This window comes from Vanessa cardui, chromosome 2, assembly GCF_905220365.1.
Source record: "Vanessa cardui chromosome 2, ilVanCard2.1, whole genome shotgun sequence".
NCBI classification, from domain to species: domain Eukaryota; kingdom Metazoa; phylum Arthropoda; class Insecta; order Lepidoptera; family Nymphalidae; genus Vanessa; species Vanessa cardui.
Window position 1 is genome coordinate 12,581,850 of NC_061124.1, and position 17,478 is coordinate 12,599,327.

Here is a 17,478-nt window from a genome sequence, read left to right on the forward strand (position 1 = left end):
AATCCTGTTATTCCGCTTGTGAAAAAATTAAAAAATGTAAAAGAAACGATAGATCGCAGAAATGGATACTGATAAATGTATTTGACCGCAAATTCCCAATTGGATAGCATAATGAATAACGTTCCAACCTTTTCATTAGCGCCGAGGCCTTTGTCTGAAGTATGATTAAAGACTTTCTTGACATCACTTTTACATTTTCCTTTTAAAAACGAAAAAAAAAAATTAACTCGGGATAGACTAGCCAAAAGTGTAATAGAAATATTAGATACGATTTTGTATTTACGAGTGCGTACATATTTATCATTATCATTTTTTTTATTTTGAATAATATTGGACACATTTACTTGGTGGTAGGGCTTTGTGCAACCCCGCCTGGGTAGGTATCACCAACCCATCAGATATTCTACCGCCAAACAACAGCACACAATATTGTTGTGTTCCGGTTTGAAGGATGAGTGAGCCAGTGTAACTAGAGGTACAAGTGACATAACAATTTAGTTCCCAAGTTTGGCGGCGCATTGACGATTAAGGAATAGTTAATATTTCTTACAGCGTCATTGTGTATCGGTGAACGTGACCACTTACCATCAGGTGGCCCATAAGCTCGCCTGCCATCCTGTTCCATAAAAAACATTGGCAAATGGGATATATGATAGTCAGTGGTCACCACTTTCCCTATGTAACAACAATGCACGAAATGTTAACAATCTGTTAATCTGTTCTGTAGAGTAATAAGAGCCTGTTGTTATACTGGCTTTCTTACTCTTCTGCTCAACAGCCAAAACGTCCGTACCTTTGTTTAACTTTACAAACTATATTTTTGTTTGCTCATAACTATTTAAAAGAAAATAATTATAAAAATAATATACATTGAAAGCATAAACTAAAGTAACAGCCTGTAAATTTCCTACTGCTGAGATAAGGCCTCATCTTCCATTAAAAAGAGGGTTTGGAACATATTCCACCACGCTGTTCCAATGCGGTTTGGTGAATGCACATGTGGCAGAATTTCGATGAAATTAGACACATGCAGGTTTCCTCACGATGTTTTCCTTCACCGCCAGGCACGAGATGAATTATAAACACAAATTAAGCACATATATATAGTGGTGCTTGCCTGGGTTTAAGCCCGCAATCATTGGTTAAGATGCACGCGTTCTAACCACTGGGCCATCTCAGCTCTCCGCATAGACTACTTGTATTGTTATAATTGCCTTTGTGGATGCAACGTCGTTTCTCGAAGGAAACAGCTTCAGTGAAATTCCTCCAGGCTTAAGGTGATATTAAAGATGATTGTTTTAGAAACATGAACACACGTCGTATAGTATGTGTGCGTTGTTTGTGTAAATTCAAATTGACTCGTACAAACTTTCTTTCGCTTTCTATGTTTAAATTTTATGTAAATAATTATTTGAATTTGAATTTAGAATGTTTTGATTTAATTTATCTATGCTGTCTCTAAGCCAATGAACTTTTTTTTTGACTCAGTGGTCTATAATTTAACTTATTATAGGGCTTTAATAAGCTCGTCTATTAGTATCAAATATAATTTCACCACATACCATTAGTTGGGCTATCTGCTGGATTGCCTTTTTATACAAAAAAGCTTTTCAAAAAGATGCCATTACTTGAAAAATTATTACACCAAGTCGACAACGGTTTTGTCGTCTCCAGAATTACACAATCCGTAATTACCTTAACAGCACATTTTCTTACATAATTCATTAAATTAATTTCTGAAACTGCGAAGTATTTCAACTAATTTCGCAAACAGCTTTTGGATACTTTTCCTCTTGTACAAACTTTGGATTCGTGTTTAAGCAGCTGTGGTAAAGTTTATATTTACTGATTGACGTTTCGAGGTATTTCTCATAATTATTACTAGTACTGGCCGTGATGGACCAGTGATGAAGTTCCAACCCGGGGCAAATGGTTCAGTGTCGTGCAGTGCTGTTGCCCCGGGTTGTAACTTGTCTATCTGTTGCAATATATCTTAGAGATTAATTTTTATCAATACATATAATAAAATTGGAGTGTCTGTTTGTAATATTAAAATAGCACTTTACTCAATGCATATGTATATATATATATACACGATAAATACACCAAAATATTTTTTTTTACAATTTTTGTCGGTCTGTCTGCCCTTCTGTTTGTTCCGGCGAATCTCTGGAATGGCCGAACCGATTTTGACGAGACTTTCACTGGCATATAACTGATATAATAAGGAGTAACTTAGAGTACAATATTTTTTTTTTGCTAAGGTCGCGGGCACAGCTAGTTTATAATTATTTATCTCGTGCTCGATAAGAAGAACACGAGGAAGTAAAGAATAAAAAATATTTATTGTGGGTTATTAGATATATACCATTGCGTACTGTTTATAGACCTTTTTAAGGCGTACCATACTGACGTGCACTACTTTGGTCCGTTTCTTTAGCCAGCGTTTGCAATGTAAGCGCAAAAGAAAGTGCTTATTGACAACATAATTTGAGAAACCTCTCAAATTATCAGTGTGTGTCTATTATGTTGTACCTATAAAAACTTCGCCTGGAAAAACACTATTAAAAAAACACATTAAAATACGATGTTCAATTTTAAAGATCTAAACATACATAGGGATAGACGTTTACTGTTAACAAAACAAATTACACCTCGTATCATATTTTTAAAAGAGCGTACATTGTCTAAATTAGATTATATCTTCAGATCAACGCGAAAAATACTAAGGATTTTTTAATAAAAGTCATCATTACCAGTTTAATTAAATTTAATTCAAAGATGGCTGATAAGCAAACACTATAATTGTTATAAGTTGTACCTAGCGTAACGTTAATTAAAAATACATGACTCACCAAGAATGTTGGAAATAGAGTGGATATAACTCCAAGAAAGTTATAAGAGATAACTAAAATAGTAATACAGTACAGCTAAATATAATAGTCCATACTTTGCAAGTACAATTTTCGATGTTGGTTATGTAATAAAAAAACACTTAATCGACTTTGATCAACAAAGTTTTAATAAAGCGAGTTCAAAACGATGTAAGCTTAATAAACTTTGGTCTAGAGACTTGGGTCTATCTTCTGTGTCTCTATTCCGAGATATTAAGGTTAGCCTTAATATTATCCAAACGTTTTATATTTATTGTTTTTTTTTTTATTATTTACGAGCGAAATATCGTATTTTATTTATTTTTCATGCTCATGTGACGACCTCCATGGGCGAGTGATGTGTATACCGGTTTTTATGGGTCTGCCACTACGTGGCCCCGGGTTCGATTCCCGGAAGAGTCGACGTAGAAAAAGTTGATAAGTTTTCTATGTTGTCTTGGGTCTGGGTGTTTGTGGTACCGTCGTTACTTCTGATTTTTACATAAAACAAGTGCTTTTGCTACTTACAATGGGATTAGACTTATGTATGTGATGTTGTCCAAAATGTTGTCCAATATTTATATTTTACTTATGCTCAGTGGTAAAAGAAAACAGTGCCTTACATGTCGGGTGACAATTTGTCCCCTATTTATTTACTTTCAAGCGATCCAGCTTTGCACGGATGCAATTTGACAACGAGAATGATTTTATATAAATACAATTTATCCTTATAGCACTCAGAAATAATGGAGCTTTCTACCAGGGTTCTTTTCATTTGATTTTTAATTACCAAACACATTGCACCTTTTTTTAATCATAGTATAGATATATTCAAACACTATTCTATTGTTTTATTTTATTTCTTGAAATAATATTATTTCTATAAGACAATTTAATAGTAAATATAGGCACAAGGGAAATAACACCTTAGTTCCCAAGGTTGGTGGCACATTGACGATGTAAGGTATAGTTAATATTTCTTACAACGTCATTGCTTATGGTGACCACTTACCATCAGGTACTTTACACATATTCTCGTCCGCCAACCTATACCATAAAAAAGAGCGTTAGAAACATTCTAACGTACATATGTATTTTAAAATTTATTTTCAATTTTTATTCGACCCTGAATGAAACAAAAAAAAGCTATTGCTTTCCACGAATTCATTGATTACGTGGTAATAAAACTGTTACTGAGAAATCGCCCACTACCAGTGTTTTAGTAATGAATATAACGAAATCTGATACTAATGACTGTGTAATTTTTCAAACAAACGCGCCCTGAAAACACAAACGTCCATGAACAAATAAATCCTGAGCGAAAAAAATAATTTTTGTTCAGTAATGTTATCCTAAATTTTTTTTACCGTGTCATAGAGCACAGTGACTGTAAATATTCAAATGCTGGGCTAAGATTAATCCACTCGAGGGGAAGATCTCGTTCGCTTCATCAAGACGATAATTCTGCTCGATGGATATTTGACAGATTTTTGTCCTAAAAATGCAAATTTCCAGACAATGTTTTCTGCTAAGCATGACATGAATTGTCAACACAAAATAAAACATAATATTTACCGAAATATGACAAGTTCATCTACGGGCCATCTTAGCTCTTTTTAATCTTCTATATATTATGTATATAAAAGTGTAACATGAACTCATTGATTAATTACGAATTCACAGAAACTATATCACCTACATTTTTTTTTTCAATTAGGTTCCTTATTGGGTACATCTATTAAGTGCCTTATTGGGTACATCCTCTAAGAATTTTATGGCACTCTATCCAAAGGGGGTAAAATGGAGGTTGAAAGTTTGTTTTATAAAATTCGCGTGGTACAGCCACAGGTTCAGCTAGGGCCATATACATACATTTATTAAATTAACTTATCTAAATAGTTGGTACAGAATAGGTTAGGTTACCCAGAAATATGGGTAACCTAATATGAAAACAACAACAACAACAACAACAGCCTGTAAATTCCCACTGCTGGGCTAAAGGCCTCCTCTCCCTTTGAGGAGAAGGTTTGGAACATATTCCACCACGCTGTTCCAATGCTGGTTGGTGGAATACACATGTGGCAGAATTTCTATGAAATTTGTCACATGCAGGTTTCCTCACGATGTTTTCCTTCACCGCTGAGCACGAGATGAATTATAAAGACAAATTAAGCACATGAAACAGCGGTGCTTGCCTGGGTTTGAACCCGCAATCATCGGTTAAGATGCACGCGTTGTAACCAATGGGACATCTCGACTCACATTTATGTATTAAAAGTGAAATATGATTCATTGATTAATTACGTATTCACAGAAACTATAACAACTAAATTTTTTTCAAGTAGGTTCCTTATTGGGTACATCTACTAAGAATTTTATGAAACTCTACCCCAAAGGGGGTAAAATGGAGGTTGAAAGCTTGTACAGCCACAGGTTCAGCTAGGGCCATATACATACAATTATTAAATTAACTTATCTAAGTAGTTGGTACAGAATAGGTTAGGTTACCCAGAAATTTGGGTAGCTACCACCAACTAAATTATAATTTATATGCCAATTTGCAATATTATATTTTTTAAAGACCATATGATAATATTACTAATACTGATTTGGACTTCAGTGACCTTTCCCCTTTCCGAGCGTTGCAATTAACAAAAACAAAGTTATATCATTTTTATTTCTTTATAAGAGCAGTTAGTAATTTTGCCATAAGTAGCAGCGATTTTAATTTCAAATTTCGAATTCAGTTTATTTAATCTTTAATAATATAATTGGTTGATAGCAAATTTATATTTTTGTAATGTACTTCTACACAGTTTAATCGATAACCTTCATAGCGAACATTGTTTATTTTATGTCAATTGAATATTTGGTTATTAGTATCACAAAAAAATTAAGTACGTTTTTTTCTTACAGGCTACTTTCCTCTGCCAGCTGTGTATTGCCTCACTTGGATCTGCCTTGACGTGCTACTCTGCACGGCGTCGATAATGCACCTGTGCACTATAAGCGTTGACAGGTATGATTATAATGTTATTTTTGGTATGGCAACAAATATATTCAAACAACTATCGGTCGTGGAGTTATTTTAAGCACCATTGTCATAGCAATTTGGGTATTTCTATTTTTTTAAAGAAATAAATTAACGAATACAGGAAGTAAAAATAAGTGATAAAAAACAATACATTTATTTATTTTTATTTATTTTGCATAATTTATTAGGAATATGTCAACGTCTGATTTAAAATAAATAGTTGCAAATAGACAGTTCTTAGAAAGTATTTTAGAATAAAGTAACTTAATACAACTTGAAATTACTATCGTAAATAATAATAATAATTGAAATTTAAAATGAAATAGGTTTCTGATTAGTGAAAAGAAAAAAAAAACATCCTACTGAGTTTCTTGCATCCGTTCTTCTCAGGTCCGAGGTGTTTATTTTCGAACCGGTGAATGATTTTCATCAAAAACCAAATGTAACGCTTCTATTTAGATGGAAAATTTTACTTTCACTTTGAAAGCTATTGATTACATTTTGTTAATCGGTCATTTTGTTGTTTCATGTCTAACTTTGAAATGTACATTATCATCCACTCTTTCGTAATTTACAAATGAGAATGAAAATTTATTTTAATCGAATGAATAAATAAATAAAAAAACTTAAAGTTACTCTCTGTAAATTGAATTTTTGGTGGTAGGGCTTTGTGCAAGCCCGTCTGGGTAGGTACCACCCACTCATCATCATCGTTATTTTACCACCAAATAACAGTACTCAGTATTGTTGTGTTCCGATCTGAAGGGTGTGTGAGCCAGTGTAACTACAGGCACAAGGAACATAACATCTTAGTTCCCAAGGTTGGTGGCACATTGACGATGTAAGGAATAGTTAATATTTCTTACAGCGTCATTGTCTATGAGCTACGATGACAACTTACCATCAGGTGGCCCATAAGCACGTCCGCCAACCTATAACATATAAAAAAAAAGTAATGTAACTTAACATGAGACCGACATTTTGATATTTTTTTTTGGTATAGGTTGGCGGACGGCTTTTTGTTACATTACATTTGGTAGGTACTAAAGAAATCGAAAACAAATTATTTTTATTTCAGTCTATTCGATCGATTGTATGAAATGATTGATTACCTGTTTTTTTATTATCATTCTAAGGAGTATTTAGGGGTTTATATTTAAAATTAGCTTAAATATTTATATCATGTATAACACCTCTAAAGCCGCGTAGCAAAGCAAGTTAAAAAAACAACGTTTCTTTTTACAAAAATGTTTATAAATAAAATTCTTTTTATTAATAGAAATAATACGAATTCTCAAACCCTGTACAATCAATGGAACTCGATAATATCAAACGGTATTAATAAATTTTCCATTCTAACGTTTACCTCGAAAGAAAACCTATAAAATGTCTTGAGATCAAATACGATGATTTATGTCGGATTTGTTCAACAAATTTTATTAAAAAATATTGGATTAATCCATTGGAGTATTATGAATACGTAAGTGACAGTCTGTTACCTTCTTACGCCGCTAAACCAATTTAGACAAAATTTGATCTAGCGATACCTTGAGTATTGGGGAAGAAATAGGCATTTTTTTACAATACTTAAGAAGGTAAAATAGATGACGTTATGTATATATATAGATGGTAATAAGTTTTATAAATATCGCGCAAATAAAGTTCACCTATTATTTAATATATTTCTAAAGAGAACTTTTTTTCTTTATGTACTTAATGTAATTTTCATTAAAGTAAAACAATAAAGTAACCTGCGAATTTTCCACTGCTGGGCCAAGGTCTCCTCTCCCATTAAGGAGAGAGTTTGGAACATGTTCCACGCTGTTCCAATGTGGGTTGGTCGAATACACATGTGACAGAATTTCGATGAAATTTCTTCACGATGTTTTCCTTCACCGCTGAACACGAGATGAACTACAAATGCAGCACATATATAATATAGTTCTTGCCTGGGTTTGAACCCACAATCATCGGTTAATATGCACGCGTTCTAACCACTGGGCCATCTCAGCTCTTTCAGAATAATCAGCTTAATAATATATTATTATGTTGGAACTTCATCAGTATGAAATACTTACATATGCCAAAGTATCTCTCTTGGTGAGTTTTTCTCTGATTGATGTAATTTTATTAATTGTATGTAAATTTCACATGGAAAAAACTTCGCATCCTCTTAATGGGGAAATTTGGGGCATATTCCACTAGGCTATATTTGGTAGATACGTGGTGTAATTCTAATAGACTGCTCTTATGATATACGTTAATATAATTATCAGATAGTATGAAAAATCTTTCATGGCTCACAATATTTCTGACAATGTATTCATTCTCTATTTTTAATGCCACTTACAATGTAAACATGAAAAGAAAATCAATAACCGATAAAGTTAATAACGGAATAATTATGACGTCATACATGCCTGCCTATTCAAAGTAACGAAAGGCCACAAAAACGCAATCATGATCAAAAGTTCACGTAATGTTTAAAGTTGAACGTTAATCTATGAAGTTATCCCTTTCCGACGCGTAATTGAATTTCGAATGTCTCGCTCACACATTACCAGTAAATTATAAAACGTAGATATCGCCTTGCACACGAGCTGATTAAATTTGTTTCAGTTTTCAAGACGGCGTTGAATTTCCCGTGGGATTTATGGTCTTATGAAGGGTATTGCTAGTTATGGCGAATTGGGTCAAATACCTAAGGGTCGTGACGTGTCTATCACTTGTAGTCGATATAAATATATATTCATAAAAAGGGAATTTCATTTCGAGCGCTCAATTTTTATATTTTTATTTCTTTGTGAATAGCAATGATATGTTTTTGACAGTTGTATACGTGTATTGTTTGGATTATATGTTCCACACTTGGTGGTTGGTTTTTGTGCATGCTCGTTGGAGTAGTGACCACTTATCAGATGTTCTTATCGAAAAACAGCAGTACTTACTTGCGTACGTTGTTGTGTTTTGGTTTTAGGGGGAATAAACTTGTGTAGGAACGGGCACGAGGGTTATAACATCTTGATTATTTGATATATTTTTTGTATTATTTAATTTTTAGTATCATTTTTATTATTAAAATAAAAAATGGCCAAGCGATTATAGCCACTCACCTACTTATTTTTATAAATCACTATTAATGGCTATATCTAATTTGAGTTTTATAGTAAAACAGTATAGTTTTAGAGTGTTCGGTTTTTTTATATCCATTTATTTAAATGCAAAAACCATTCATTTGTTGTTTATGTATCGTATGTCATATTGTATGTGGATAATATTAAATACAAGATCATTTTTAATTAAATTTTCGCATTTATAATATAAAGTCTGGAGATTTACAGGTCATTTGTCGAATATTAAACGTGCTATTAAAGTAAAGTAACCTGTAAATTTCCGACTGCTGGGATAAGGCTTCCTCTTCCATTAAGGAGAGGGCTCCAAACCCTATTACATATTCCACCACGTTGTTCCAATGCGGGTTGGTGGACACATGTGGCAGAATTTCGATGAAATTAGACACATGCAGGTTTCCTCACGAAGTTTTCCTTCACTGCCGAGCACGATATGTATTATAAACACAAATTAAGCACGTATATGTGTTGCTTGTCTGAGTTTGAACTCTTCGCAATCATTTGTTAAGATGGACGCTTTCTAATCATTGGGCCATCTCAGCTCAACGTGCTATTAATGTTAATTTAATATATATTTATATTTCCGCAAGGATTGTTAAAAACATTCAATCATTGTATCGTAATAAATAAAACAGATACAATTATTCTTGACACGTCGAAACGGGATTTTTTTTTTAATAAAGTGTTTTTTTCAGAAACAGTCAAATGTTTCTTAGAATTATTTTCGAATTGTTTAAATAAAATTAGTTGCACAGATCTCGATGTGTTTATACTACGCATGTTTTTATAAATGCTTCACTGCTATAATTGTTAACATATTATCTTACTATCAATGATGTTCTAGTAAACAGATATGTCATTAACGCGCAAAAAGTGAAGACTAGAAAATGTCTTACTTGGGACGTTTGCCAGTTGTTTTCATCATAATTATGCCAGTAATACGTTATAATACAACATAATTATGTATTAATACGTTTTGCGTAATTAAAAAATCTAGTTATCCCTTTTACTTATTGATTTTATCAAGCTATCCTTTTTACTTGTAACGAAATGTAAAATAAATAAAAAATTTAACAAAAAGAAAAACCGACTTCAAACAAAACACTATTTTAAAACAAATGAATATGCACTAAAAAGTAATAAAAATAATTGCGTATTCAACATATTTTTAGAGTCCTCCTAAGTAAAATGAAATGAAAAATATTAGACTACTTAAAAGTCGATTTACGATTATATAACGTAGTTATAGTAATTTTTATATTTGGAGCCGGTGTCAGCCACGGTGCCCTTGCCCCAACAATTAAAAGAAAGAAGCGATACGAGCCCCTTGATTGATCCAGTATATTATTGTATAAAAGGTAATTTGTAAAAAATATATTTGTTAAAGTATTCTCGTATTGTTTTTTGATAGATATAATAATAATAATAATAATAATAAGCCTTTTATTTCCTTAACTTCAGTACAACGTTTACAAGTATGCTATATAAATTTACAAAAAAAGAAAAGAAAAAAAAGTTAAGGCCCCTAATGGGTATAGGCCTCCTCCAACATCTTCCAGGTTGTCCTTTGCTTTGCCTTTTCTGTCCAGTCCGGTCCTGCAATTTGTTTAATTTCATCGACCCAGCGTTCTCTGGGACGCCCTCTGGGTCTCTTGCCACTTGGTCCTGTCCAATTAGTAACCCGTTGTGTCCATCTCCCATCAGTCAATCTTGCCACGTGTCCAGCCCACTTCCATTTTAATCGTTTCATATGATGGAGAGTATCTAAAAATTTGGTTTTTTTGCGTATACTTTCTGATTTTTGTTTGTCTTTTAGCTTAATGTTGAGTATATTCCTTTCCATGGCACGTTGGGTCTTCTGTATTTTATCCCTTGTATTTTTGTTATATATCCATGTTTGTGATCCATATGATAGGCAGGGGAGCAAACATCCATCCATTACTTTCTTTTTTAGTGTTAAGGATAATTTTGATTTCAATATTTCTCTTAAGTTCCAAAACTTACTCCAGGTTATGTTTACTCTTCGATCTATCTCGTTTTTATTTCTGGATTTGTCAAATGAGATGCTTTTTCCTAAGTAAATGTAGCTGCCTACATAGTCCAAGCTTTGTACGTTGTCGACTATTATCGGGGTTTGAAGTGAGTTGGTCATTATTTTTGTTTTTGATGTATTTATTTGTAATCCTATACTGTTGCTTATTTCGCATAGCTGTGATATCATTTCTTGCAATTGTTTACCTGATGTAGAGAAGAGGACTATGTCGTCAGCGAATCTAAGGTTGCTTAGGGTTTTTCCATTTATGTAGATACCTTTTCGCTCCCATTGTAGATCTTTCATTATATGTTGAAGAACGGATATAAAAATCGTAGATGATAGCGGGTCTCCCTGTTTCACGCCTCTACATATTTTTATTTTTGGCCCTATTCTATCAAGCTTCACGCGACTTGTACTTTTGCTATAGATATCTTTTAGGATGTTTATATAAGTTTTAGATGTACCTTGGTTTTCTAATGCTGGCCACAAGCTGTCGTGGGATATGGAGTCGAAAGCTTTTGCGTAATCTATAAAAGCTAGGTATAAAGGTTGCTGACGTTCCTGGTGTTTCTCGATAATTTGTTCTAAGGTGTGGATATGATCGATTGTACAAAAACCTTTTCGAAATCCTGCCTGTTCTATAGGTTGGTGTGATTCTATCTCTGACTCTATTCTTTTGTTCAAGCAGGCCGCAAATAATTTGTATATAGTAGGGAGTAGACTGATAGGACGGTAGTTATTCATATCTGATGGATCTCCCTTTTTATATAGCAATATTATTCTCGACTCTGTCCATTTCGCTGGAACTTTTTGTTCTACGAGAATTTTATTGAAAAGGTTTGTAAGAGTCCTAGCCAGTATGTATTTTCCTAGTTTAAGTGCTTCGTTCGGTATATTGTCATGTCCGGGGCTTTTATCTTGTTTAAGTTTGTCTATTTGTTTTATTATTTCGGGTTCTTCAAAAGATTTTATAATTGATGACGTCGTTGTATTGTCTAGTTGATATAGGTATTCATTGTTACTTGAATCACAATTTTTATAGCTGTACAGTTCTTTGTAGTATCCTGTAGCAGTCTCGACGATATCTGTTCGTGTTTGTATGTGTTTGTCAGATTTTTTTGATGATAGGTTTGGAATCCATTTTTTACTAGAATTTAATTGATTAAAGGCTTTTTTTTTGGCTTCCGGTTTTTAGTAAGTTTGTTTCTATTATCCGCATTCTGTAGTTTTCGTAGTCTTTTTTTAATTTCTTATCTGTGGTCTTAAATAGGTTACTAAGTTCTTGTTTTTCTTCTCTGCTTTTTGGGTGTTTACGCTGTAGTTTTATTCGTTTATCTATTAAGTCTTTTGTTTCTGGTGATATAATGTTCTTTTTTTCTTTTTTATAGGTTATGTTATTCATACTTTGTGTGATAGCTAACTCTATTTTATTGTAGGAGGAGTCGATATCGTCATTTGTAAACTCAGTTATATTTTGTATTTTGTTTGTTAATGTGTTTAAGAATGTATTTATATTTTCCTCCCCTTGCAATATGTTCCGATGGCTTCCAAACTTTGCTCGGCCTTTCTTTTGTTTTTTAAAGTTTAGTGTTCCCCGTATTAGTTTATGGTCGCTAGCGAAAAGGTTGTTATATAATGTTTCTATGTTTAAGAATTTTTGGGGAGTATTACTGAGAATATAATCTATTTGGTTTTTAATATTGCCGTTTGGGCTAGCCCATGTCCATAACTTTTCTGCTTTTTTCTTAAATAATGTGTTTATTATCGTAAGTTTATTTCCTAGAGCAAACTCTAGTAGACGTTCTCCTCTATCGTTTCTGTTGCCAAAGCAGTATGGTCCCATTATTAAATTTTCGCCTTGCTTTCTTTGTCCTATTTTTGCATTTAGGTCTCCCATGACAATAATTATTCCATTGGCCAGGGTGTGGGCCGATTGTAGTTGTTTGTAGAAAGATATTATATCTTCTTCCGACGCTTCTTGAGTGGGGGCATATACTTGTATTAAAGATATTTTGGTTTCTTCGAATTGAAGATTTAATATACATACTCGTTCTGATATTCCGACGTAGTTCTCGATGTTTAGCTTATATTTCTTTTTTATCAAGAACCCTACTCCGTATAAACCTTTCGTTTCTCCTGTATAGCAAAAAAAAAATATGGTCATCAAGTTCTTCTATGCAGTTTCCGAATTTTCTAACTTCCGATAATCCAATAATGTCATATTTTATATTCTTTAATGAATTTGTAAGTAATATCATTCTTTGTGGGGATAAGAGCGATCTTACATTATATGTACATATTAAAAGTTTTTGCTGTGTTGGAGGGTTGTGGTCGTTAGTCCCCGCGGTGACCAGCCGTGTTGGAGACTTTCGTGAGGAGGCCGCGTTTTGTCAATTTAATTTTGATCGTGACTGTGAGAGCACGATCGAGGTGTTACTTCTGTTCGGAGGTGCAGAAGGCAAGTCTTTATTCCGGTTTGAGGTTTTCACTATGTATTGTTGGATATTTGCATTTTGTCTTTTTGAAGGGTTTTTAATATTGTTCTTTTTTGAACCTTCAATTTTGTCTTCCGGTGACTCAGATAGGTTCCTTTTGTTAGCGTGCTGGGTTTGTTTTGATTTTTGATGTTCGTGATTTTCTTGGTCTTTAGGAATAATAATAAGTTTATTATATTTTAGAAAAGCTGTATGGCCTTTATTCCTTTCTTCGTGTAGTTGGGCACTTAATTTTTTACGCTTTTCTAATATTTCACGTGGAAAATCTTCTTTAATATAATATGATGTACCATTAAGTTTTCTCTTGTTTTTCATTATGTTTATTTTTATGCCCAGTGTAGAAAGGGTTACAAGAACAGGTCTTATTTTTCCATCATTTTTTAACCCTAGACGTTTCACTTCTTCTATGTTTGTTTCATTATATCTTAATCCCATATTTTGTTCTAAAATATCTAGTATTTTCTTCTGTAAATTAAAATAATTATTTTCGCCTTCTTCAATTCCAAAAAATATTAAATTTTTCTTTCTAATTTTTCGCTCTAATTGCTGTATGCGTTGGCTCTGGATATCCACGGTGTTTTGTAATGTATTGTATTTAATTTCTAAGTTTGCGAATTTTTCATCAATGTTATTATTTATAATTTGTGGGATACTTTGTTTCATATCTCGTAGCTCATTTGTTTGTTCCTCGAATTTTGACTGTAGATTTCTTATTAAAGTTGCAAGTTCTTCCATTTTTTATTTTAGTTTAAGATGATGTTTGTCTTTTTGTGTAAAACACGCCCTCTAATAGTAGTTGTTTGAAGTACGTTAATGTAGCCAATATTTCGATTTATCTGGTGCGCTAATTGGTTGCACTTCTCCTCTTTAGGTGGCGCTAGTACTAGTACAAAACATTAATTATTTCTTTATTTTTGTGTATTGTACAGTGCCACCTTGTGGTGAGTTCTTGGAGCACGTTTTAGCAAGGTGGTATAGATTTATTATCTAGCGGTTTCTTTAGACGTCGCTAGATGTCGCTGATGAGTACGATGATTTGTGTTTTTATATTCTTTGTGTTTTTTAGGTTATATCAGACAAATAAATTTAATAAATGCTAAAACACAGATTTCACGAGTTTAAGGAGAGATTGTTTATTTTATGTTGATGTTAAAATCACTGTTTTTAACTGTCTTTGTTTCATGTAGTGCACAGAATGAGTCCAAAAAGTCTCAACATCAAAAGACATCAAAGTTTTTGATAGATATACTGTAGGGTTTTCTTGGCTGACACCGACTCCAAATATAGCAATAATTATAACTACATTATATAATCGTAAATCGACTTTTAAGTAGTCTAATATTTTTCATTTCATTTTACTTAGGAGGACTCTAAAAATATGTTGAATACGCAATTATTTTTAATACTTTTTAGTGCATATTCATTTGTTTTAAAATAGTGTTTTGTTTGAAGTCGGTTTTTCCTTTTGTTAAAATTTTTATTTATTTTTTGATTTTAAGTGAAGCTTGTGAATTTGACTAACTATTTTTTCTTAATATGGATAGATTAAGTGTTCCGTTTATAGGAGTCAGAAACTACTTCGAGGATAATTTCAAAGGAATCTTGCGAATAAAGCAAAAATAGACTTTCGAAAATGCGGCTTTAATACATCATGCGGCATAAACTACAAGGATCCCTCGAAAGAGCTGTAATCGACCTCAGCAAAAAAACTTTGAAAAAGAGCTAATATATGTCGTACATCATATTATATTACATCACATACACAAAATTTGATTAAAGATAGTAAGAAATTCTGCCTCATATCGCACCCTAACTGTAAGCCGTTTAGGAGTACCATCACTACATAGTATAAAACAAAGTCGGTTTCTCTATCCCTATATCTTTAAATCTACGCAACGGATTTTAATGCGGTTTTTTTTTAAGAGATAGTGTCATTCCAGGGGGTTTGTATATATAATACATGAACAATATAGTAAAGAAACACTGATAATTTTAGAAGTTTGCAATGTGATGTCGTAAATAAACAAATTCTGAAGTATATTTAGTATCAGTATTGCACCCGTGCGAAGCCGGGGTGAGTAGCTAGTTGATTATAATATTCGACTATGATAATTACATAAACATAACCACATTACGGAAGGTGACTCAAATATCCGAATAACCTATAAATATAAAAGATTCGACCGAGTATCGCTAACGTGCGCCTCAGAATTGTTCCGTTCCCTTTCGTTCCGTTATTTTGTCATGGATCCTATGCTCAGAACCTTACCAAACTTTCACCAAGCTATCCTTGAATTATATATTTTATGATAAAAAAAGAATCATCAAAATTGGTTGACGCGATTTTCAGTTATTCATCTATTTGTCGCGCATATAGATAATGCAAATTTAAGACTTATGTCGTGTTCATACGGATACCATCATCCGAAAAAAATAAAATTAAAATGGGACCCCACGGGAAGTACTACCTTTCAAACAAAAAAAAATATTAAAAGCGGTCCACCCAGTCAAAAGTTAAGAGGTAATAAATGTAAAAAAAAAAAATACAGACGAATTGATAACCTCCTCCTTTTTAAAGTCGGTTGATAAACGGTCCCCGGTGCGGCACACTTATTTCTGTTGTTTAGTATGGGTATAAAATATCTGTTTATTAGAATATCATTGCTTACTATCTATACGAATATTATAAATTCGTATAAATAGTAAGTTAATAATATAGGTAGGGCTTTGTGCAAGCCCGTCTGGGTAGTTACCACTCACTCATCAGTTATTCTACCGTCAAATAACAGTACCTACTCAGTATTATTGTGTTCCGGTTTGAAGGGTGTGTGAGCCAGTGTAACTACAGGCACAAGGGACATAACATCTTAGTTCCCAAGGTTGGTGGCACATTGACGATGTAAGGAATAGTAAATATTTCTTACAGCGTCATTGTCTATGGGTGATGGTGACCACTTACCATCAGGTGGCCCATATGCCCAACATGTACTATTAAAAAGAAGCTCTAATGCCTCACGCCTTCACGCTTCAGCTGTTGAACCGATTTATTTGAAATTTACTATGTAAAAGTGTTTGAGTTTCAGAGGATACCAATTCGAATTTCGAGGGTGTAAAATGGGAGGAGGGGGGCGCTGACGGTTTGTGTGCAGTATAAGTTTTATAAGCCCACGGGTAAAGTCGCAGGTTTAGCTAGTATACGAAAATGTACATATTGCAATTATGATAGATTTGTAAGGCTAATTAATAGTTGATTATTGGGATCGCTAACAAACTTCTAATTAAAACAAGTTTAATATGGGATTACTAAACTTTAATACATTCTTAGATAGAATTTAATTAATTTTATCTTTCAATGAACTAACGAATTAATTAAAATTCACCAAAAACGTTAATCATCTACCGAATTTCATTGAACTTGTAACCTAATTTGCCGCTAGCGAATTGGTGTATCGTAAATAAATTGGGATTTAATCAGCGATTAATTGGTCCATTTGTTAATTTTAACGTTTAACAGCGGTTTAGATTCAGGCTGTAAATTAATTAGTACTGTATTAATAAATTTGAGGACTCCATAAATCATTTTATAGTTATTTATTAGTTGCGGTTTGAAATTGTTATGAACGAAGCTTAGTTAAACGTTAGTTTAATTTACCCTATAAAGTAAATATAGAGCAGTGTATATTTAAATTATATATTTATTTAAACACAAGTGCATATAGAACAATTAAATTAAATTATATTCATAATTTATGACAACTAACATTAAACATAAAGTAACAGTCTGTAAATTTCCCACTGCTGGGCTAATGGCCTCCTCTCCCATTAAGGAGAGGGCTTGGAACATATTTCACCACTCTGTTCCAATGCGGGTTGATGGAAAGAATGGCAGAATTTCAATAAAATTATTCAC

The 17,478-nt window shown here is 32.9% G+C and overlaps 1 protein-coding gene across 3 annotated transcripts in view; it reads left to right on the forward strand.

Annotated features, from left to right (window-relative positions):
* LOC124540206 (5-hydroxytryptamine receptor 2A) overlaps positions 1–17,478 on the forward strand; it is a 58,156-nt gene that overhangs the window by 16,397 nt on the left and 24,281 nt on the right. For all 3 annotated transcript variants that reach the window (XM_047117677.1, XM_047117670.1, XM_047117673.1), the window contains exon 2: positions 5,790–5,892. In XM_047117677.1, the coding sequence (XP_046973633.1) occupies positions 5,790–5,892 (103 nt within the window). The remainder of the gene's footprint in view (positions 1–5,789; positions 5,893–17,478) is intronic.